Source organism: Oncorhynchus nerka, linkage group LG7 (genome assembly GCF_034236695.1).
Source record: "Oncorhynchus nerka isolate Pitt River linkage group LG7, Oner_Uvic_2.0, whole genome shotgun sequence".
NCBI classification, from domain to species: Eukaryota; Metazoa; Chordata; class Actinopteri; order Salmoniformes; family Salmonidae; genus Oncorhynchus; species Oncorhynchus nerka.
In genome coordinates this window covers 21,297,832-21,323,126 of record NC_088402.1, presented here as the reverse complement: position 1 = coordinate 21,323,126, position 25,295 = coordinate 21,297,832, and the positions used below count along the sequence as shown (strand labels likewise).

The following is a 25,295-nucleotide window of genomic DNA, read 5'->3' as shown; positions in this document are numbered from 1 at the left end:
ATCCTGCCCTGCCTTTCTAAAATCTTTGAAAGCCAAGTTAACAAACAGATAACCAACCATTTCAAATCCCACCGTACCTTCTCCACTATGCAATCTGGTTTCCAAGCTGGTCATGGGTGCACCTCAGCCATGCTCAAGGTCCTAAACGATATCCTAAACGCCATCGATAAAAGACAGTACTGTGCAGCCGTCTTCATCAACCTGGCCAGGGCTTTCGACTCTGTCAATCACCGCATTCTTATCTGCAGACTCAATAGCCTTGGTTTCTCAAATGACTGCCTCGCCTGGTTCACCAACTACTTCACAGATAGAGTTCAGTGTGTCAAATCGGAGGGACCTCTGGCAGTCTCTATGGGGTTGCCACGGGGTTCAATTCCCGGGCCGACTATTTTCTCTGTATATATCAATGATGTCGCTCTTGCTGCTGGTGATTCTCTGATCCACCTCTACGCAGACGACACCATTCTGTATACATCTGGCCCTTCTTTGGATACTGTGTTAACAAACGTCCAACCAAGCTTCAATGCCATACAACACTCCTTCCGTGGCCTCCAACTGCTTTTAAATGCTAGTAAAACTAAATGCACCTGTACTGACCCCGCCTTCTGGATGATAGCGGGGTGAACAGGCAGTGGCTCGGGTGGTTGTTGTCCTTGATGATCTTTATGGCCTTCCTATGACATCGGGTGTTGTAGGTGTCCTGGAGGGCAGGTAGTTTGCCCCCGGTGATGCGTTGTGCAGACCTCACTATCCTCTGGAGAGCCTTACGGTTGTGGGCAGAGCAGTTGCCGTACCAGGCGGTGATACAGCCCGACAGGATGCTCTCGATTGTGCATCTGTAGAAGTTTGTGAGTGCTTTTGGCGACAAGCCGAATTTCTTCAGCCTCCTGAGGTTGAAGAGGCGCTGCTGCGCCTTCTTCACAACGCTGTCTGTGTGGGTGGACCAATTCAGTTTGTCCGTGATGTGTATGCCGAGGAATTTAAAACTTACTACCCTCTCCACTACTGTCCTGTCGATGTGGATAGGGGGGTGCTCCCTCTGCTGTTTCCTGAAGTCCACAATCATCTCCTTTGTTTTGTTGATGTTGAGTGTGAGGTTATTTTCCTGACACCACACTCCGAGGGCCCTCACCTCCTCCCTGTAGGCCATCTCGTCGTTGTTGGTAATCAAGCCTACCACTGTAGTGTCGTCCGCAAACTTGATGATTGAGTTGGAGGCGTGTATGGCCACGCAGTTGTGGGTGAACAGGGAGTACAGGAGAGGGCTCAGAATGCACACTTGTGGGGCCCCAGTGTTGAGGATCAGCGGGGTGGAGATGATGTTACATACCCTCACCACCTGGGGGCGGCCTGTCAGGAAGTCCTGCACCCAGTTGCACAGGGCGGGGTCGAGACCTATTTATAGACCTCTATGGCCTATTTATTGCCTTACTTCCCTACTCTTCTACATTTGCACACACTGTACATAAGATTTTTCTATTGTCTTATTGATTGTACACTTGTTTATTCCATGTGTAACTCTGTGTTGTTTTTGTCACACTTTTTTGCTTTATCTTGGCCAGATCGCAGTTGTAAATGAGAACTTGTTAGTTTGTTATATCTGGAGTATTTCTCCTGTCTTATCCGGTTGTCACGCCTTGGTCATTGTATTGTGTTTTCGTTATATGTTTGGTCAGGCCAGGGTGTGACATGGGTTTATATGTTGTGGTTCGTATTGGGGTTTGTAGTATTTGGGATCGCGCCTGAGTAGGGGTGTTGTATAGGCTTGGCTGCCTGAGGCGGTTCTCAATCAGAGTCAGGTGATTGTCGTTGTCTCGGATTGGGAACCGTATTTAGGTAGCCTGGGTTCACTGTGTATTTCGTGGGTGATTGTTCCTGTCTCTGTGTAGTGTTCACCAGATAGGCTGTAATTAGGTTTCACGTTCCGTTTGTTGTTTTGTACTTTGTATAGTTATTTCATGTGTCACTTTGGGCAGGCTCGGTGCTCAAGAGCTCCAGTGCGCCTGCACGGTCCGGTCTATCCAGAGCCACCTCCACACACCAGTCCTCCGGTAGCAGCTCCCCGCACCAGGCTTCCTGTGCGTGTCCTCGATCCTGTAGCACCAGTTCCAGCACCACGCACCAGGCCTTCAGTGCGCCTCGCCTGTTCAACACAGCCAGAGCCTTCCTTCCCTCCTACGCTGTCGGAGTCTCCCGCCTGTTCAGCGCAGCCAGAGCCTGTCTCCTCTCCTGCGCTGCCGGAGCCTCCCGCCTGTTCAGCGCTTCTAGAGCTTTCCTCCTCTACAACGCTGCCGGAGCCTCCTGCCTGTTCGGAGCAGCCTGAGCTGCCAGTCTGCAGAGAGCTGTCAGTCTGCAAAGGGCTGTCAGTCTGCAAAGAGCTGCCAGTCTGCAGAGAGCTGTCAGTCTGCAAAGAGCTGCCAGTCTGCAGGGAGCTGTCAGTCTGCAAGGAGCTGTCAGTCTGCAAAGAGCTGCCAGTCTGCAGAGAGCTGTCAGTCTGCAAAGAGCTGCCAGTCTGCAGGGAGCTGTCAGTCTGCAAGGAGCTGTCAGTCTGCATGAAGCAGCCAGAGATGTCAGTGCCTTTACAAATCATGTCAAAATCAACTGACACTTTTTCCATTAAAGTCATGAGTAACCAGGCCAGGGTGCTGCATTTTGTATAGGCTTGGTCCGACTCTCTTCAGAGTCAGGTGATTCAAACCGTATTTAACCTGGGTTCACGTTATTTACATTGTTCCGTCTCTGTGTGAATTTAAGTATGCTCTCTCTAATTATTTCTCTCTTTCTTTCTTTCTTTCTTTCTTTCTTTCTTTCTTTCTTTCTTTCTTTCTATCCATCTTTCTTTCTTTCTCTCTCTCGGAGGACCATGCCTAAGGACAACCTGGCCTGATGACTCCTTGCTGTCCCCAGTCCACCTGGCTGTGGTGCTGCTCCAGTTTCAACTGTTCTGCCTGCAGCTATGAAACCCTGACCTGTTCACCGGACGTGCTACCTGTGCTGCCCTTCAACAAGCCTGAATGCTTTCTGATGTTTGGGAGTTCCATCCTCTCTGTTCCTGTCTGGGCCAGTGAAGAAACATTCCCTGGATATTCGGCAAAAAACGAGGCCCACATACAGTGCCTTTGGAAAGTATTCAGACCCCATGACATTTTCCACATTTTGTTACACTACAGCCTTATTCTAAAATTGATGAAAAATATATTTTCCTCATCAATCTACACACAATACCCATAATAACAAAGCAAAACCAGATTTTTAGAAATGTTTGCAAATATATAAAAAATTAAAAACAGAAATACCTTAATTATAGTATTCAGACCCTTTCCTATGAGACTGTAAATTGAGCTCAGGTGCATCCTGTTTCCAATTATCAGCCTTGAGATGTTTCTACAACTTGATTGGAATCCACCTGTGGTCAATTCAATTGATTTTGACATGATTTGTAAAGGCACACACCTGTCTATATAAGGTCCCACAGTTGACAGTGCATGTCAGAACAAACACCAAGTCATGAGGTTGAAGGAATTGTCCGTAGAGCTCCGAGACAGGACTGTGTTGAGGCACAGATCTGGGGAAGGGTGGCAAAAACATTCTGCAACATTGAAGGTCCCCAGGGACACAGTGGCCTCCATTATTCTTAAATGGAAGAAGTTTGGAACCACCAAGACTCTTCCTAGAGCTGGCCGCCCGGCCAAATTGAGCAATCGAGGGGAAAAGGCCTTGGTCAGGGAGGTGACCAAGAACCCGATGGTCACTCTGACAGAGCTGCAGAGTTCCTCTGTGGAGATGGGAGAACCTTCCAGAAGAACAACCATCTCTGCAGCACTCCACCAATCAGGCCTTTATGGTAGAGTGGCCAGACGGAGGCTACTCCTCCGTAAAAGGCACATGACAGCCCGCTTGGAGTTTGCCAAAAGACTGTGAGAAAAAAAATTATCTGGTCTGTTGAAACCAAGATTGAACTCTTTGGCCTGAATGCTAAGTGTCACATCTGGAGGAACCTGTCACCATCCCTACGGTAATGCATGGTGGTGGCAGCATAATGCTGTGTGGATGTTTTTCAGTGACAGGGACTGGGAGACTAGTTTGGATTGAGGGAAAGATGAATGGAGCAAAGTACAGAGAGATCCTTGATGAAAGCCTGCTCCAGAGAGCTCAGGACCTCAGACTGGGGTGAAGGTTCACCTTCAAACAGGACAACGACCCTAAGCACACAGCCACGACAATGCAGGAGTGGCTTCGGGACAAGTCTCTGAACGCCCTTGAGTGGCCCAGCCAGAGCGCGGACTTAAACCAGATCAAACATCTCTGGAGAGACTTGAAAATAGCTGTGCACCGACACTCCCCATCCAACCTGGCAGAGCTTGAGAGGGTCTGTAGAGAGTAATGGGAGAAACTCCCCAAATACAGGTGTGCCAAGCTTGTAGCGTCATACCCAAGTAGACTGCCAAATTACTGCCAAAGGGGCTTCAACAAAGTACTGAGTAAAGGGTCTGAATACTTGTAAATGTGATATTTTCAGTGTTTTTTTATTATAAATTTGCAAAAAACTGTTTTTGCTTTGTCATTGTGGGGTATTGTGTCTAAATTGATGAGGGAAAAAAAACATTTTAATCAATTTCAGAATAAGGCCGTAACGTAACAAAATGTGGAACAAGTCAATGGGTCTGAATACTTTCCAAATGCACTCTATTCATAGACCTAATGAGTACAATTTACAATTCAACTGAGAATTTGCCCCTAGACACTAAAATCTTTCTTCCATTAGGGAAAGGTATTAAGTAAGGGTAATCTGATCCAAGATCTGTATCAATCCCAGCAGTAATGTCAGACTCACCTTGATAGTTTCAGGTGGCACCCCAGGATCAGGGGCTTTCTCTAGGTATGTGGTCAGGTCCTGGTCAACATGCTCAAAGACCAGGGTCAGCTTGGTCTCACGGTCGGTCCGAGACACAGTACACACATCGAACAGTCTGCAGAGAGAGAGGCAGAGGAGGAGAGTGAATACTGCTGCTTAGCATTGTTATGTGAGTCTGATATTATGATAACACTTATATAAAAGTCTAATCTATAAAATGCTTATAAAGGGTTTATAAAAGGTTTGTTTTTATATTTCATTAAGGCTCCCGAGTGTCGCGGCGGTCTAAGGCACTGCATCACAGTGCAAGAGGCGTCACAACAGACACTGGTTCGATCCCAGGCTGTATCACAACCCATAGGGCGGCGCACAATTGGCCCAGTGTTGTCTGGATTAGGGTTTGGCCAGTGTAAACCGACAATGTAAAAGAATGTCAAAGAATTTGTTCTTAACTGACTTGCCTAGTTAAATAAAGGTTAAATAAAATAAAAAATAAGTCAGTAGAGGTTATAAGTGCCATAAATCATCTGTCTTTAATTTTAGAGGAATAACAATGTAAACTCAGCAAAAAAAGAAACGTCCTCTCACTGTCAACTGTATTTATCTTCAGCAAACTTAACATGTGTAAATATTTGTATGAACATAACAAGATTCAACAACTGAGACATAAACTGAACAATTTCCACAGACATGTGACAAATAGAAATTGAATAATTGAATAATGTCAAAATAAAAAGTAACAGTCAGTATCTGGTGTGGCCACCAGCTGCATTAAGTACTGCAGTGCATCTCCTCCTCATAGACTGCACCAGATTTGCCAGTTCTTGCAGTGAGATGTTACCACACTCTTCCACCAAGGCACCTGCAAGTTCCCGGACATTTCTGGGGGAATGGCCCTAGCCCTCACCCGCCGATCCAACAGGTCCCAGACGTGCTCAATTGGATTGAAATCCGGGCTCTTCGCTGGCCATGGCAGAACACTGACATTCCTGTCTTTCAGGAAATAACGCACAGAATGAGCAGTATGGCTGGTGGCATTGTCATGCTGGAGGGTCATGTCAGGATGAGCCTGCAGGAAGGGTACCACATGAAAGCACATGAAAGCGCGAACCACTGCTTTTAACCAGGGCAAGGTGACCGGAAACATGACCGAATACAAACAGTGTAGCTATTCCCTCCGCAAGGCAATCAAACAAGCTAAGCGTCAGTATAGAGACAAATTAGAGTCGCAATTCAACGGCTCAGACACAAGAGGTATGTGGCAGGGTCTACAGTCAATCACGGATTACAAAAAGAAAACCAGCTCCGTCGCGGACCAGGATGTCTTGCTCCCAGACAGACTAAACAACTTCTTTGCTCGCTTTGAGGACAATACAGTGCCACTGACACGGGCCTCTACCAAAACCTGCGGGCTCTCCTTCACTGCAGCCGATGTGAGTAAAACATTTAAACGTGTTAAACCTCGCAAGGCTGCATCCCCAGCCGCGTCCTCAGAGCATGCGCAGACCAGCTGGCTGGTGTGTTTACGGACATATTCAATCAATCCTTATCCCAGTCTGCTGTTCCCACATGCTTCAAGAGGGCCACCATTGTTCCTGTTCCCAAGAAAGCTAAGGTAACTGAGCTAAATGACTACCGCCCCGTAGCACTCACTTCTGTCATCATGAAGTGCTTTGAGAGACTAGTCAAGGACCATATCACCTCCACCCTACCTGACACCCTAGACCCACTCCAATTTGCTTACGCTCCAATAGGTCCACAGCCGACGCAATCGCAACCACACTGCCCACTGCCCTAACCCATCTGGACAAAAGGAATACCTATGTGAGAATGCTGTTCATCGACTACAGCTCAGCATTTAACACCATAGTACCCTCCAAACTCATCATCAAGCTCGAGACCATGGGTCTCTCTGGGTACTGGACTTCCGGACGGACCGCCCCCCAGGTGGTGAGGGTAGGTAACAACAACTCCACCCCGCTGATCCTCAACACTGGGGCCCCACAAGGGTGCGTTCTGAGCCCTCTCCTGTACTCCCTGTTCATCCACGACTGCGTGGCCATGCACGCCTCCAACTCAATCATCAAGTTTGCAGACGACACGACAGTGGTAGGCTTGATTACCAACAATGACGAGACGGCCTACAGGGAGGAGGTGAGGGCCCTCGGAGTGTGGTGTCAGGAAAATAACCTCACACTCAACAAAACAAAGGAGATGATCGTGGACTTCAGGAAACAGCAGAGGGAGCACCCCCCTATCCACATCGACGGGACAGTAATGGAGAGGGTAGTAAGTTTTAAGTTCCTCGGCGTACACATCAAGGACACACTAAATTGGTCCACCCACACAGACAGCGTGGTGAAGAAGGCGCAGCAGCGCCTCTTCAACCTCAGGAGGCTGAAGAAATTCGGCTTGTCACCAAAAGCACTCACAAACTTCTACAGATGCACAATCGAGAGCATCCTGGCGGGCTGTATCACCGCCTGGTACGGCAACAGCAGTAGCGCCTTCAGATGCACAATCGAGAGAATCCGCCTGGTACGGCAACTGCTCCGACCACAACCGTAAGGCTCTCCAGAGGGTAGTGGGGTCTGCACAACGCATCACCGGGGGCAAACTACCTGCCCTCTAGGACAACTACACCACCCTATGTCACAGGAAGGCCATAAAGATCATCAAGGACAATAACCACCCGAGCCACTGCCTGTTCACTCCACTATCATCCAGAAGGCGAGGTCAGTACAGGTGCATCAAAGCAGGGACCGAGAGACTGAAAAACAGCTTCTATCTCAAGGCCATCAGACTGTTAACATTGAGTGGCTGCTGCCAACATACTGACTCAACTCCAGCCACTTTAATAATGGAAAAATTGATGTAAAAATGTATCACTAATGCCACTTAATATCATGTTTACATAGCCTACAAAACTCATCTCATATGTATATACTGTACCCTATACCATCTACTGCATCTTGCCATCTTTATGTAATACATGTATCACTAGCCACTTTAAACATTGCCACTTTTATGTTTACATACCCTACATTACTCATCTCATATGTATATACTGTACTCTATACCATCTACTGCATCTTGCCTATGTCGTTCTGTACCATCCCTCATTCATATATTTTAATGTACATATTCTTCATCCCTTTACACTTGTGTGTATAAAGTAGTTGTGGAATTGTTAGGTTAGATTACTCGTTGGTTATTACTGCATTGTCGGAACTAGAAGCACAAGAATTTCGCTACACTCACATTAACATGTGCTAACCATGTGTATGTAACAAATCAAATTTGATTTGATTTGATGAGGGAGGAGGATGTCTTCCCTGTAACACACAGCATTGAGATTGCCTGCAATGACAACAAGCTCAGTCCGATGATGCTGTGACACACCGCCCCGACCATGACGGATCCTCCACCTCCAAATCGATCCCGCTCCAGAGTACAGGCCTCTGTGTAACGCTCATTCCTTTGACGATGAACACGAATCTGCCCATCACCCCTGGTGAGACAAAACTGCGACTCGTCAGTGAAGAGCACTTTTTGCCAGCCCTGTCTGGTCCAGCGACGGTGGGCTTGTGCCGATAGGCGACGTTGTTGCCGGTGATGTCTGGTGAGGACCTGCCTTACAACAGGCTACAAGCCCTCAGTCCAGCCTCTCTCAGCCTATTGCGAACAGTCTGAGCACTGATAGAGGGGTTGTGCGTTCCTGGTGTAACTCGGGCAGTTGTTGTTGCCATCCTGTACCTGTCCCTCAGGTGTGATGTTCGGATGTACCGATCCTGTGCAGGTGTTGTTACATGTGGTCTGCCACTGCGAGGACGATCAGCTGTCTCCCTGTAGCTGTCTCCCTGTAGTGCTGTCTTAGGCGTCTCACAGTACGGACATTGCAATTTATTGCCCTGGCCACATCTGCAGTCCTCATGCCTCCTTGCAGCATGCCTAAGGTACATTCACACAGATGAGCAGGGACCCTGGGCATCTTTCTTTCAGTGTTTTTCAGAGTCAGTAGAAAGGCCTCGTTAGTGTCCTGAGTTTTCATAACTGTGACCTTAATTGCCTACCGTCTGTAAGCTGTTAGTGTCTTAACGACCGTTCCACGGGTGCATGTTCATTAATTGTTTGTGCATGGGAAACAGTGTTTAAACCCTTTACAATGAAGATCTGTGAAGTTATTTGGATTTGGATTAATTATCTTTGAAAGACTGGGTCCTGAAAAAGGGACGTTTTTTTCACCATCTATGACAAACCATATTTTTCCAGTACAAACTGCCTTCTGAAATATGGAGAAAGCACACTTGATAGGATCTCTAGTATCATTCCAAACCTGAGAGAGATCTAATCTATTTAAACCATCAAGATTCAGTTAGGGAAGAAATTCCTTTATAGTCAGGTAACTGTCCAGGCTAGTTTTACTAACAGTTTGAAAGAATGCGAGAAATGCTTTAACCTACTGGGGCGTTGTTGGCTAAACGAAAGGAACCAATCTGAAAGGACTCCTTACTCCTGAATGATCAACATTTTGGCAACATGATCTCCTAGACATTATTCCAGTGAAATTACACTGCTTTTAGAGTATGTGTGGAATGGTACAGTACAGTAACCACAACAAGATCACTTGAGAGTTGAACTCCTTGTCAAAGAAATTGAATTGGAATTCTCGTTCTTAAAAACATGCAACTGCAACCTACCAGGGTTCGAATCCAGGTCTCCTGCATGCCACAAGACCTCTTGGCCCGCTGAGCTAAAGCCTTAGCCAATACATCTGGGAGCAAATGCAACTCTTCAGGTCTAAGAAAATGTGATTCATCAAGCGAACGTAGTTACGATCTAACTCCTTCAGGCATGTTTTGATTTCTGAACACAAAACTAAACCTATCCTTCAGCCTATATCCTGACAAGGCCAATAATAATGTTGTAGCTACATTATATGACTTTTACGAGGGAAACCCTTGGCAACTCCTGAGCATCCAACACAATACATCAACTTGTGGTTGTATTTTTACAGGGAAACAAAACGAGCCCCAACATCCAGATTATTCTTGCAGTTGTGTCAGGGGCTAACTTTGGTGAAAAACCTAGAGAAGACGGCCAGTGTCTTCCTCAAAGAGCCTAGGACCACAACAAACATTCCTCCAGGAGCACCACGGCAACGCGTGATGCGCCATGGCAACTGAAGCAGGGACTGCCCATGACTAACCACCAGACGCTGTTGGTTCATGCAGTAATTCTTATATTTAATTTAAAATATTTAATATTTACAGTGAAATCCATATTTCAATTTCCTCAAATATTTCGAAAGTCAACAGCACTGCAGTAATAACAGTAAAATTGCAGTTCATGTCTGTGTAATCTCTGTGAATTGTTTTGAAGTAAAGCATGGGAAAGCCGCCCCGCCAACTCTTAAGGAAAGTTGTCCTTTTCTTTCGATGCACCTCGCCACGCCGCCCTTGTACTGTTATCAAAGGTTTGTAAGGAGTTATTCTTTCAAAGTATTATAACCATACGCCCATGATGTCACGGAACGAGCGAGCCTCCCGGTTGGAAACGCAAGGTTAAACGCTCCTCAGAACCGTGATTGTTCTGCTACAATGCAGCCTCTCGCCAGACACTGAACATATGGGATGACTAATGGGTGTCATTCTAAAACATCCAGGGGCTGGCAGGCCTGTAGTTACACAGTAGGTCCAGAATGCATCCTGCTCAGTGTCGGCTCGCTCCCATGCTGTTTAGCTTTACAGATATAGACCAGACCAGACCCCCTTTGGTGTGGATTCAAACTTGGGCTTATGTATACACTCTGAGAGATAAAGTGCTATCTAGTCCCTAAAAGGGTTCTTCAGCTGTTCCCATAGGATAACCCTTTGAAGAGCCATTTTTGGTTCCAGGTATTACCCTTTTGGGTTACATGTAAAACCATTTCCACATGGAACCCAAATGGGTTCTACCTCAATCGAAAAAGGGTTCTTCCTGGAACCAAAATGGATTCTCCTATGGGGACAGCCAAAGAAGCCCTTTGGAATTATTTTATTCTAAAAGTGTAGGGAACCACAACTTTACAGAATAGACAGATTAGATGCATACCATAAAGTATAGGGAGTAAGGGCACATTTTGTGTCATCATTTCATGAAACTCAATCTGGGGAACCTTCGATACGTGGAATCTCAATTGAGAATCTATTCATTTATTCAGTTTAAGAGAATAATGATGCACTTTAAGGCTGTGGTGGGACCAGCAGGGCAGAGAATAACATTTGTATTATTAAAACGTTTCCATTAAGCTTTTAATCCAAAAGCACTCAAAAGCTTAATGGCAAGGTTAGACCTTGAGCAAGGCCCGTAAATGACGTGGTCCGAATGACGTGGACCGGACTGACATCCAAACTGACCCATGGGAGTCTACAGCTGCAAGCATAACAACCTTTTTATGTTGTCTTGTGGCCTGGATGACTAAAAACAACACTGTTTATATCCCCAACTCTTGTAGGATACTGGAATGGGGCAAAATCAGCTGAATACAGTATCTCTTCTTTCTTCTTATTCATTCCTCATTGACTTTTCTGGTAACTTTCACTATAACCAGCAATGGGAATGAATTTACCCATGACTAATCTAGTGAACAGATATCACCCAAGAATGTTTGTCACAGGTACTGCACACAAAACATCCATCCAGTTGTATTACTACAGTTTGATCCATAATACCCATAAATCCTAGAGGTCAAAAAGGGAAATGGTTCCAATTGTTTTTCCACCATTCATTTTCCCAATAGGGGATTTTAGAAGCACTTAAAATAAGGTCTGTTTGGTGTAGGTCTACCCTGGCGTGACGTTTTGAGAACCATGTAAATCTCTCTAAGACAAGCTGACTTTTATCAATGTATTTGCCTGTATTTACCCCTCAAAAATGAAATGCTAATTACCTGATATGATAATCTGGGCAAGACTGCCGAATCGAGGCGAAGGTAAGAATCTCTGGATGAACTATCTAATGGTATGTACATTTAGTAATAAATATATTATCAACATTTTTCTCAATTGACAATTCTGTGAACTGTCTTGTGCAAGTTTTAAATTGACACAACACCTGCTAGCAAAGGTTTCAGCTGGAGATGACGTGCAGGAGCTTGCAGGGATTTGTAGTTTTTCATGATGTCTACTTTGATGCTAATTAGCATTTTTCGAAACTGAGCATAAATAGAGCTGAATATATTATTGATTATCAGCTTGTTCAATAGATATTGACATGGTTATCAAACCATCACACCAGGGTAAGCCTACATGAAACACAGCCCGTGTTTTCAGAGTTTCTAAAATGCCCTATATGAAAAATAAATGGTGGAAAAACAACTGGAACCATTTCCCTGTTTGACCGCTAAGTATTATGACACCTCCACTGTGAGGCCCTATAGTAACACCAGTATCAAAAAGTGTTTATAGTTACAAAGCCACAACTTTTCCCGAATGTCAATAAGACAACTCCATAAGACTCTGCAATACATCCCAAGGAGGCAGATACTGTATATCTGACATTATATAGATGTATATCTGACATATGCAAATTATATACACTGAGTGTAGAAAACAATATGACATAGACAGACCAGGTGAAAGCTGTGATCCCTTATTGATGTCACTTCAATCCACTTCAATCTGTGTAGATGAAGGGGAGGAGACAGGTTAAAGAAATGTTTTTAAGCCTTGAGACATGGATTGTGTGTGTGTGCCATTCAGTGGGTGAATGGGCAAGACAAAAGACTTAAGTGCCTTTGAACGTGGTATGGTAGTACAGTAGGTGCCAGGTGCACCAGTTTGTGTCAAGAACTGCAACACTGCAGGTTTTTCAAGCTCAACAGTTTCCCGTGTGTATCAAGAATGGTCCACCACCCAAAGGACATCCAGCCAACTTGACACAACTGTGGGAAGCATTGGAGTCAGCAAGGGCCAGCATCTCTGTGGAACGCTTTTGACGCCTTGTAGAGTCCATGCCCTGAAGAATTTGGGCTATTTTGAAGGCAAAAGGGTGGGGGCTGCAACTCAATATTAGGCATGTTTTGTACACTCAGTGTATATAGACATTATGCAGCCATTTAAAGAGAGAAATACCAGGAGTTATAAGAGCATGAAAAGATAATGGAACTCCTGGTAAGAGGAGAGGCCCTTGTTAGATGCACCCCCCTCTCCCAGTTCCATCTCTGCTTACCTGACCACGTTGGGGTGTTCGAATGCCTCCAGTTGCCTCAGTACCGCCACCTCACGGATGGTCGAGAGGGGCATCCCTTCCTCCTCCGTCTGTACCCGAACTCTTTTTAGGGCTACAAAGCGTCCCGCGTTCTTCAAATCTCGTGCCTTGTACACCTTTCCGTAAGCACCTTCGCCAATCTCGGCGACGGGCTCGTATCTTTGTGCTACACTTTCATTGTCCATTTTTGCGGATTTGTTTTCTTGTTGAGAATATTGCGGGGAATCCCGACGAATGTGAAGAGCCAGGGTTTTTACAAAGCCATCCTCACATAACAGAGTTGTTGGCACTTGCAATGCCTAAATTAGAGGAAGACAGAGGTTGCAAAGGTAAACATCTTATATGTCTGCCTAATTTTTTGGTCAAACGGAGGTTCAGGTAGGCTACAACATTGTGTCATCATTCCGACTATGAACACTAGAACCCCCAATGCGTTCGACTTGATCCACTCCCACTTCATTACGCGCATGAACCTCATGTCCTTCTAGCAACCTCACACAACATCTGGCATCTCTAAAACAAGGACATTTACATCTGATCACTTTTACATGCGTTCTCTAAGTGCATAAATCAGTCCATAATACAACAATAACGTAATACTTATGTTCATGCGTATAATGAGGGATTTGTAGACGATTGAGTTAGAAACAAAAGCAAAATAACTTGAAAGAACAGAATGTAAAATATAAAGCAGAATTACTATATCATATGCACAAAAATATCCAGGCTACGATATCGTTTTTCAAATGTGACCAGTCTAATAATGATGGTTTATTATAGGCGACAAACTGTTGCGAGCACGTGGTTGTTTACCGAGTTGTATTGTCTAAACGTCCTATAGTCCATTTAAACACATATCTCTCCCTTTCCATGTCATTCATAGTTATGGTGTAATAATGCAATTTTATCGCAGTTTTTTGCACAGCAGATTTTTTATTTTAATTGAATGTGTTATTATTATTATTTTTGTAGTCTACATTAATGAAAAATGAAGTGCAGCAATTTAATTGGTAAAATAACACAATAAGGACATGCATGCAAAATACATGTTTCTAACACAAAAAGTAAAATATCAACATTTCAGCCTACCTCGTTTCATGTTATCAGTGAAAGTCGCAACATTGGCCGTGTCCATGAAATGATGAAACATCCCTCCTTTGGATAAATGTTCAAACTAACACACAGCACATCATATATCCCACACAGGTAGTCGGATGGTGCACGCTTCTCTAACCCCCATCCCTCAGCAGTTAACTACCACCTCTTCGACTGCAGCACAAGCAAGGCAGTAACTATAATACCGGGGTTGTGTGTGTGGGGGGGTGGGGGGGGGGCGTATTCCTTACAGAAAAACACAGTTCCTACTGCAACATTTTTGGGGAGGTCATAGGACAAAAGCTTGATATATTCTCCAACCCATGCTCTTCTCATTTTTTTCCCTGTTTTAACGCTCTTTTTTCAAATTTTGTCTGTGAGCTCCGTCTCTTCTTCGCTTTCCCACGCTGGCTGAATGTGCCTTGACCCCCTTCAGAGAAGTTTGACACAGAGCAGGAACATTTCCGCATTCCTCCCGACTACAAAGACTAACCGCCTCCTTTTGCCCTCCTTGGTTCTTTATCATTCATAGTTCTCTCTCGGTTTTGTCTCAGTGTCAAAACCAGCAACACTACGGGGGGAAAGCTGGGCAGCAAGAAAAGTGTATTTGATGGACCAGTCGATCTATCCGGCCATTGAAAACTATTCGTTGACAATACATCAGCGGGGAAGCAGGGTGACAAGCTCGCCTCTGGCCCATAAGGTCAGGTTCAAGGACCAGTGGCTTGGGTTGTGTCAGGGGTGATTCTCCCAAAGCGCTCCTTCGAGGGTGCTCTGTTTCACTGCTTCATCCAAACGTGAGATGCCAACTGCACACGTGAGAGATAGTCCACAGCTTTAAATGGTATGAATTTTGGAAATAATAATGAAATATGTAAATTATCAAATTAAAATGGATAATCCATTAATCCAATACATATTATTATCATTCATGGCGCAGAAATCTAAATATAATTAACATATTTGTATTAATGTCTGCATATTTCAAAAGTAGGATGGTAAGTGATTTCTCAGAAACTATTTTGAAATGACTGTTAGATCTATCAGTTTTGAAAATAAGATTTATAATTATAAATATTTTACATTTAACACTTTCTTTTTGTTTTATACTTGTCATTGATATTCTGTTTATCACATGTTCTTTAGAATGAATCCAAAGGCTTTGTAGTCAGTGACAATAGATTTACTTTGTATTTCAGTAGCTAATATGACCCCAACAACTTGCTCAAGCCCCCCCCTCCCCAACCCCCAAAAAGCCTTGAGCCAGGAAATTTATCTCAAGTGAATCACAAAGTAGCCTATATAGATGAGGCTAACAAAATCCTTTCACAATGGATATGGTTGAGAATGGAGCATAACATGTCAAGACTTGATGTCAGATTATCCTCGTGAAAGAACCATCACTGGCATTTTATAATGCCTTATTATCCTAATGTTATTTAAAGGCTTGGCTCAGATACAGTTCCAATGAACATTTCCTCAGAAAGATCTCTTGTGTACTGCTATCATTTTCATATAGTGTCTGCAAGAATTTTAGAATTTAGATTGTACTTTGATTTCAACTGAAAAAGTAAATCTGGGGTGGGGGCGGCTGTGTGTAGGTGGGTGGGGGGTCGGTGATGGGAGTCTGTAGTATGTATGGAAATATACCCCCCCCCGCCCAACCCAATCCAAGTCCACCCTAGCCAATCATCATTAGCATTACAAAGCACACAATGCAGACAATGTATTCTCAACCAATAACTGTAAATGTGGCATTTTAGCATCATCATTGTCTGCTTTAAATTAGCACTGAGAACCATCGCCCAGATTGAATACATTCGAATGCATACTCGTTATTGGACTGCAAAATAGCCAATTAAATTCCTCCGTTGTGTGGGGTAAGTAAGCACAGACACACACTTATGCAAACACATGCACAAGCACACACACACCCATAACCCTGCTAGGAGCGATTGTAACTTTGAAAACCTGGATAACTGTCACACAATACTGTGAAAAGTCATAAGTCAAAATACTCTACAAAGATGAAGCGTAAGCACAGGGCATATACGCTTGGGCTTCTCCTATCTTTAAATCTATGAATGTTAATTTCATTATTCATCAGCATTCCTGTTTTCTACTTCCATACGTTTGCTGTTCTATTACTATAGATTCAGGCATAACACAGAGGTCAAGGTGTAATAACACAGAGGTAAAGCTGTTATAACACAGAGGAAAATGTGTTACAATAAATTATAAATGTACGATAAATGTGTTATAACACAAAGGTAAAAGTGTTATAACATGGAGGTAAAGGTGATATAACAGAGAGATAAATGTGTTATAACACATAGGAAAAGGTGTTATAACACATTGGCAAAGGTGTTATAACAAAGAGGTAAATGTGTTATAACATAGAGATACATGTGTTATAACGTAGAGGTAAAGTTGTTATAACACAGAGATAACTTTGTTATGACACAGAGTTAAAGGTGTTATAACACAGAGATACATGTGTTATAACACAAATGAAAATATTTTATAACAGAGGTAAAGGTGTTTAACACAGAGATACATGTGTTATAACACAGAGGTTAATGTTTTATGACACAGAGATAAATGTGTTATAACATAGAGGTAAAGGTGTTATAACGCAGAGGTCAAGGTGTAATAACACAGAGGTAAAGCTGTTATAACACAGATGAAAATGTGTTACAACAGAGCTAAATGTGTTATAACACAGAGTTAAAAGTGTTATAACATGGAGGTAAAGGTGATATAACACAAAGATAAATGTGTTATAACTCATAGGAAAAGGTGTTATAACAAAGAGGTAAATGTGTTCTAACACAGGAAAAGGTGATATAACAGAGGAAAAGGTGTTATAACACACAGATAAATGTGTTATGACACAGAGTTAAAGGTGTTATAACACAGAGATACATGTGTTATAACATAGAGGAAAATGTGTTATAACAGAGATGAATGTGTTATAATACAGCGGTCAAGGTGTTAACACAGAGGTAAAGGTGTTATAACACAGATATACATGTGTTATAACACAAAGGAAAATGTTTTATAACAGAGGTTGGGTTGGCGCCCCCCCCTTGGGTTGTGCCGTGGCGGAGATCTTTGTGGGCTATACTCAGCCTTGTCTCAGGATGATAAGTTGGTGGTTGAAGATGTCCCTCTAGTGGTGTGGGGGCTGTGCTTTGGCAAAGTGGGTGGGGTTATATCCTTCCTGTTTGGCCCTGTCCGGGGGTGTCCTCGGATGGGGCCACAGTGTCTCCTAACCCCTCCTGTCTCAGCCTCCAGTATTTATGCTGCAGTAGTTTATGTGTCGGGGGGCTAGGGTCAGTTTGTTATATCTGGAGTACTTCTCCTGTCCTATTCGGTGTCCTGTGTGAATTTAAGTGTGCTCTCTCTAATTCTCTCTTTCTCTCTTTCTTTCTCTGTCTCGGAGGACCTGAGCCCTAGGACCATGCCTCATGACTACCTGACATGATGACTCCTTGCTGTCCCCAGTCCACCTGGCCGTGCTGCTGCTCCAGTTTCAACTGTTCTGCCTTATTATTATTGGACCATGCTGGTCATTTATGAACATTTGAACATCTTGGCCATGTTCTGTTATAATCTCCACCCGGCACAGCCAGAAGAGGACTGGCCACCCCACATAGCCTGGTTCCTCTCTAGGTTTCTTCCTAGGTTTTGGCCTTTCTAGGGAGTTTTTCCTAGCCACCGTGCTACTACACCTGCATTGCTTGCTGTTTGTGGTTTTAGGCTGGGTTTCTGTACATCACTTTGAGATATCAGCTGATGTACGAAGGGCTATATAAATAAATTCGATTTAGGTAAAGGTGTTATAACACAGAGGTAAAGGTGCTATAACTCCTAAATAAAGGTTCTATAACTCAAAGATAAAGGTTCTATAACTCAGATGTAAAGATGTAATAACACAGAGGTCAATGTGTTATAACACAGAGGTAAAGGTGTTATAACACAGAGGTTAATGTTTTATGACGCAGAGATAAATGTGTTATAAGACAGAGTAAAAGGTTTTAGAAGACAGAGATAAATGTGTTATAACATAGAGGAAAATGTGATATAACACAGAGGGAAAGATGTTATAACAGTGATAAAGGTGTTACAACACAGAGGTACATTTGTTATAATACAGAGATAAATGTGTTATAACACAGAGGTAAAGGTGCTATAACTCCTAAATAAAGGGTCTATAACTCAGAGATAAAGGTTCTATAACTCAGATGTAAAGGTGCTATAACTCCTAAATAAAGGTTCTATACCTCAGAGATAAATGTGTTATAACACAGAGGTAAAGGTTCTATAACTCAGATGTAAAGGTGTTATAACACAGAGGTAAAGGTGTTATAACACAGATGTAAAGGTGTTATAACACAGATGTAAAGGTGTTATAACACAGAGGTAAAGGTGTTATAACACAGAAGTATAGAACAACAGTAATGGTGGAACATGAACCGATAAACAAAGCCAGTGGTTTATATGCTCCTTGAGTTTAGTCCCCCTCAACTTCTCTGTTCTCTCCTCAGGATGAAGAAGAATAAAGCCTGTTTTGCAGCTTTACCGCCACGTTAATCATCCCTTGTTGAAACGTTTAAATACACCCACATTACAGTTGAAACACAACACCAGTCGAAGCGAATACCTTTGTACCAGTATACCACAGAATCTGTCATGACAGTTTCAAGCGCAATACGTGGAATGTAGTTTGTTAACCAAACCCACCCTTTTGGGAATTTACAAGTCTCTTGTTTTTCAGACGAGACCACTGTCATTGCCCTGAATGCCACCATATGACAATGTTTGGCAAGAGAGTTTGACAGTTATGAATAAGACATATAATTGGCAGCCTTTTAGCAGCCTGAAAGCTGTGGGGTTAAGACAGTTTGTCTCTTTAACCCGAGGCATAGCATGGATAAAGTGATAACATAAGCCTGGCTGGAGAGATAAAGTAGAACAGTAGACATCTTGGTTGGACACTTCCCAGTTGCTGATGTTTTGATCGTGGCTCCTGCACTCTGTTGAGGTAAACTAGACATCTACTGTTGGGTCTCAGGTCAATGACCTATAAGCATTGGTACTTTTCTGTCTAATTCTTAATGTACAGTATATAAAATCTTTAGATATGCTGTACCTCAAATTGGTTCATTTCAAAAAGAGAGTATGACGAATTTGAGAGGATCCGGGCATGGCTGGGGAGATTTGGACAGTTCCGTCTTTCTTAATCCACAGAGAAGATCACTGTTATAAACCCTGCATAAAATCAGGAGACAATGCTAGGTTGTTTTCTGTGTTGGCTTGATTTTCCCTTTTTTTCAAGTCAAACTGAAGACCAGAGAGCAGCCAGCTAGTAAAGCCTTCCCCAGCCCAGGCCCCTCAAAACAAGCCTCTTTCTGTTGGGAATCTCCATGGAAACCAAGCAACTAACTTGAGGAGGGATATAAAACCTGCTCTTTGAGGGACTGAAGGAACACCTGCCACCTCTACAGATGGGGGTCAAAATAGACTGACACACTGCCACCTCATAATGAACAGAGGGTTGTGTAACATTTAAATGAGTCCCCGTCCCGAACATCTGCTCATCGTCAATTACTTATTCACTAATAACTCCTATTTGATCTGTTAAAACAGACCCAATCTTTACTGGAAATCACTTGATGCAATAGTGTAGTCATTTATGAGTATTGGTTCAGATTGCAGATCGGTTAAAATGACAGTAATAACTGATATGGACTGTTCATCATTCTAAGATTGAAGATGTTAGGTGCGTAATTGATTAGGGAATCTGCATCACATCTTGAAGTCCGAGAGCTCTTAAGGTTTTGAAAATAAGATATTTGGTTGTGTGGCCGTTAGTTTGTACATAACACGGGTTCCATTGAAATCCAGCAACTGCATGTTTCTGGTAGCGACACCACACTATCCCCTGGCTGTTACTGTCAAAGCAAAAAGCTGCTGTTGGACATACATAGCCTGAACAACCTTAATTAACACCTGCAGAATTGCCCCACGGTTGTTATTTTACCGCTGCTCTATCATTGTTACTGTTTTTTAATTTCTTTTAACTGCATTGTTGGTTAAGGGCTTGTCAGTAAGCATTTCACTGTGAGGTCTACACCTGTTGTATTCGGTGTATGTGACAAATAACATCTGATTTGAGAACCACAACGTAAATAAAAGAAAAGTACTGTTAACCACACCAACATTACTGGGGATTGTTAGCCACTCTGTCTTTTTGTAACCTTGCTTTTTAGGGCTAATTGCCCTGACTTTCCAGAGTTCAGGGGTCAAACAGTTTGCCAACAAGCATTAGGGCAGAAATTCAATCAACTGTTCAGCTTTTGCGATTCAAAGGAATCTCCTTCAAGTGTTACAATGACTATAAACAAATCTTGTCCACCACCACTATCACTATCAATACAGTGAGTCCCTCACATTTCACCTATTGTATTTCCGCTTACCCTCCCCCATTCACACCCCAAACATCAAAGGCCCTATCAACAAGAACAAGTGGCATGCAGGGGTCATCCATCCAGCCACCCAGCCTCATTTTAGCCTACACTGCCGGAGGCAATATGCTCTGGGATGCATCCCAAATGCTACCCTAATTCCCTTTAAAGTGCACTATATTAATTTCACCAGGGGCCAAAGGGATCTATATAGAGCATAGGGTACCAGTCTTCCATGTTCCTCCCCAGCCCTCCCCACTCCTCACAACTCCATTCATGTGTTAAAGTGACGGCTGCTCCTCACATTCCTCTGAAAATTAACCCTGCAGGCCAGAAAAAGGGACAAATAACAATTGAGAGATTTGTTAATATAAGGTGTGGAGTGGAGAGTAATCTCGGCACCAAGCACCAAATCAGCTACCTACACTCTTAGAAAAAAGGGTTCCAAAAGGGTTCTTCTGTCACGATCGTCGTATGGAGTAGACCAAAGCGTAGCGTGGTGTGAATCCAATCTTTTATTGAATGACGAAAAACCACAAAGACCACTTAAACAACGTGCCGCTATGACAACACGTGCAGACACAGGCAACTACACATAGACAATAACCCACCAACTACAATACAACACAGGCAACTACACATAGACAATAACCCACCAACTACAATACAACACAGGCAACTACACATAGACAATAACCCACCAACTACAATACAACACAGGCAACTACACATAGACAATAACCTGAAGCAGGCTAGCTATAGAGGCACCAACTACAATACAACACAGGCAACTACACATAGACAATAACCCACCAACTACAATACAACACAGGCAACTACACATAGACAATAACCCACCAACTACAATACAACACAGGCAACTACACATAGACAATAACCCACCAACTACAATACAACACAGGCAACTACACATAGACAATAACCCACCAACTACAATACAACACATGCAACTACACATAGACAATAACCCACCAACTACAATACAACACATAGACAATAACCCACCAACTACAATACAACACAGGCAACTACACATAGACAATAACCCACCAACTACAATACAACACAGGCAACTACACATAGACAATAACCCACCAACTACAATACAACACATGCAACTACACATAGACAATAACCCACCAACTACAATACAACACAGGCAACTACACATTGACAATAACCCACCAACTACAATACAACACAGGCTACCAAAATATGGTTCCCAATCAGAGACAACGACAAACACTTGCCACTGATTGAGAACCATATCAGGCCAAAACACATAGAAATAGACAAACTAGACATACAACATAGAATGCCCACTCCTATCACACCCTGACCAAACAAAACATAGAAACAAACAATGCAAATCATGGTCAGAGTGTGACATCTTCGGCTATCCCCATAGGACAAGCCTTTTTGGTTCCAAGTAGAACCCTTTTTTGGTTCCAGGTATAATTATTTTAAAATACCATGTAGAACACTGTGTGTAAAGTGTTCTACATGGAACTCAAACGGGTTCTACCTGGAACCAAAAAGGGTTCTTCTAGATAGCACCTTTTTTCTAAGAGTGTATGTTAAGGCAGTAAAGACAGTTGCTGTTTCTGTAAGGGTGATATGTTGGTATAGTAAGAGGATTATTTATTTAATTAAAAAGGTTATGCAACACCCAATTCCACTGTGTGAATTTCACCCTTGCACTCAATAACTGGTTGTGCCACCTTCAGCTGCAATGACTTCTACCAAATGCTTCCTGTAGTTGTTGATCAGTCTCTCATATCGCTGTAGAGGAATTTCAGCCCACTCTTGCATGCAGAACTGCTTTAGCAACATTTATGGGGTTTCATTCATGAACTGCTCGTTTCAAGTCTTGCCATACCGTCTCAATTGGGATTAGGTCTGGACTTTGACTAGGCAATACCAAAACTTCAAATTTGTTGCTTTTTAGCCACTTTCATGTCGACTTGATTGTGTGTTTGGGATCATCTTGCTGCATGACCCAGCTGCACTTCAGCTTCAGCTCACAGATGGATGGCCTGAACTTCTCCTGTAGAATTCTCTAATACAGAGCATAATTAATGGTTCCTTCTATTAAGGCAAGTCGTGCAGGTACTGGGGCAGCAAAGCATCCCCAAACCATCACCAGCATGCTTGACTGTTGGTATGAGGTTCTTTCTGTGGAATGCAGTGTTTGATTTTTGCCAAGTATAATGGGACCCATCTCATCTAAAAAGTTGACTCAAGTTTGCCAAAAAGCACCTGGACGATCATCAAGATTCTTGGAAGAATGTTCTATGGACAGGTGATTCAAAAGTATAACTTTGTTTATGAAGTAAATGAAATAAATATGTAATTGTTGTGTTATTTGTTCCCTCAGGTTCCCTTTCTCTAATATTAGGTTTTGGTTGAAGGTCTGATAACATTTTGTATCAAAAAGTAGAGCAAATATTTTTTCACTCTACTGTAGTTGATTTCACAACTAATTATCTGATTGGTGTCATTCACATAAAAATAGGACAACAAGGAAGTTGTGTTGGGCACTCTTTTCAATTGAATGTTGGATCAATATGGATGTTATACGTTTCTGAGTCTAATCTGCTAGTTTGAATCCAGGGCTCAGTTTCCTCTGGGTTATGTTATACTGTAAGAACAGTATAACATAGGGACTTTTCTTCAACATTATCATTACAAGAAAAACAAGCAGCTTCTTTTTCTCAGAGCGCAACCCAACACGTGAAAGTTATCAAGATTGGTTGCATGGCAACCCTTTGTTGTTATGACATACTGTGAAATTAAGTGTACCCATATTGGTAAGAAAACATCACCTCGTCATTGTCAGCTCACCCTAAAGTAAATGCTATGTCACTGTCTGTGGCAACCGTTTTAAAGTGAACGTGTTCCATATTAACAAACATTGTCCAATTGTAAAAGTCATCAATGAATGCTGGCATGTTACTTTATATTAGTGGTAAAGGTGTAAAAGGTCATATTGTCTTTCCGGAGAAAAGGGACTTTGATTGGTCTTGAAAGGCACCGCCATCATTGCTTGGAATCTCAGGCTCATACATTTGCCATTCATTGAGGAGCTGGTATATTATTTTATCTGGGAATGATTATACAGCACCTGTAATCAGTCTACTGCTAGTCCTGTTTGACTAGCCTGTTCCCACATCCCTATGTGCTTTAGCCAACTCCTCAGATAATCAATGTCATACAATACATCCATGCTGTATATACTGTTTGGCATGGCAACAATTGTCGGAGGGGTTAGCTAAAGGTACATACTGAAATAGCACCAGGCCAGTGGTGTTAGACAGCTCAATCATAGACATTCTCTTCAGAAGCTTTCCCCTCGAGGTCTAAGGGCCCGGGCTGGATTTCTACTAAGCTAACATATGAAATTGTTTTAAGATGGTCATACAATGGATCATTTAGGTATTTGACTCCTGTAGGTATACATTTTTTAATAAAAACGATTTATTTGATGAAACATTGAAGTTGGCCTTACTGCTACACACATTGAATAACAGATTATTACATGGAAAAACAGATAGTAAAAAATCAATTGAAAGGAAGATTGTTTTGAAGTGTCTGTCCTATAGCTGAGATATATAATAAAGCTCAGGAAATGAATAAATGTTTACAGTGGAATTACCCGTATACCTTTGAAGTGGAAATGCGCTATTCACTTCCATACATTTTTTCAGCCTGGTATCAGGTTACCTTCAGACGAGTCTCCTGACACTTGTGGGGGCCATAGAGCAAAAGGGAGGGGCCATAATAGTTTGTCTGACAAACACAGCTGTAGCTCTGCCACCTTCCACCGCAGATGCGGAAGACCAACATCGGCAGATGTGGTGGATTGAGACGAGGCCCATGCAAAGAAACAGATATCTCCAGCTTAAAGATAGAATCCTTAATTGAAACATTAACAAAGTGGCCACCCAACATCTGTTTTGGTAAAAAGCTGAGGGATGAGCCTGGAGAAATGTAGCCACTCAAATTCATAGACAGCTATCCATGAAATTTACATTTTTGTCACACCCTGATCTGTTTCACCTGTCCTCGTTATAGTCTCCACCCCCTCCAGGTGTTGCTTGTTTTCCCCAGTGTATTTATCCATGTGTTTCCTGTCTCTCTGTACCAGTTTGTCTTGTTTTCCCCAGTGTATTTATCCCTGTCTCTCCTGTCTCTCTGTACCAGTGTATTTATCCCTGTGTTTTCCTGTCTCTCTGTGCCAGTTTGTCTTGTTTTCCCCAGTGTATTTATCCCTGTGTTTCCTGTCTCTCTGGGCCAGTGTATTTATCCCTGTGTTTCATGTCTCTCTGGGCCAGTTTGTCTTGTTTTCCCCAGTGTATTTATCCCTGTGTTTCCTGTCTCTCTGTGCCAGTTTGTCTTGTTTTCCCCAGTGTATTTATCCCTGTGTTTCCTGACCTCGAACCTGCCTACCACTCTGTACCCGCCTACCTGACCATTCTGCCTGCCCTGACCTGACCTCGAACCTGCCTACCACTCTGTACCCGCCTACCTGACCATTCTGCCTGCCCTGCCCTGACCTCGAACCTGCCTACCACTCTGTACCCGCCTACCTGACCATTCTGCCT

General features: G+C 43.1%; 1 protein-coding gene and 1 long non-coding RNA gene across 2 annotated transcripts in view; one reads left to right on the top strand and one right to left on the bottom strand.

Annotated features, from left to right (window-relative positions):
• The window catches only part of LOC115131318 (cyclin-dependent kinase 6), a 106,647-nt gene extending 92,169 nt beyond the window's left edge, over positions 1-14,478 (bottom strand). The window contains exons 1-3 of the mRNA XM_065020312.1: positions 14,195-14,478; positions 13,067-13,404; positions 4,835-4,970 (exon numbers count right to left, since the gene is read on the bottom strand). Coding sequence (XP_064876384.1) covers positions 4,835-4,970; positions 13,067-13,290 — 360 coding nt within the window. The 5' untranslated portion in view covers positions 13,291-13,404; positions 14,195-14,478. The remainder of the gene's footprint in view (positions 1-4,834; positions 4,971-13,066; positions 13,405-14,194) is intronic.
• Positions 14,354-20,429, top strand: LOC115132694 (uncharacterized). The gene is made up of 2 exons (XR_010464291.1): positions 14,354-15,044; positions 17,646-20,429. It is a non-coding gene; the product is annotated as an uncharacterized LOC115132694 (long non-coding RNA).
• The last annotated feature ends 4,866 nt before the right edge of the window (positions 20,430-25,295 follow it).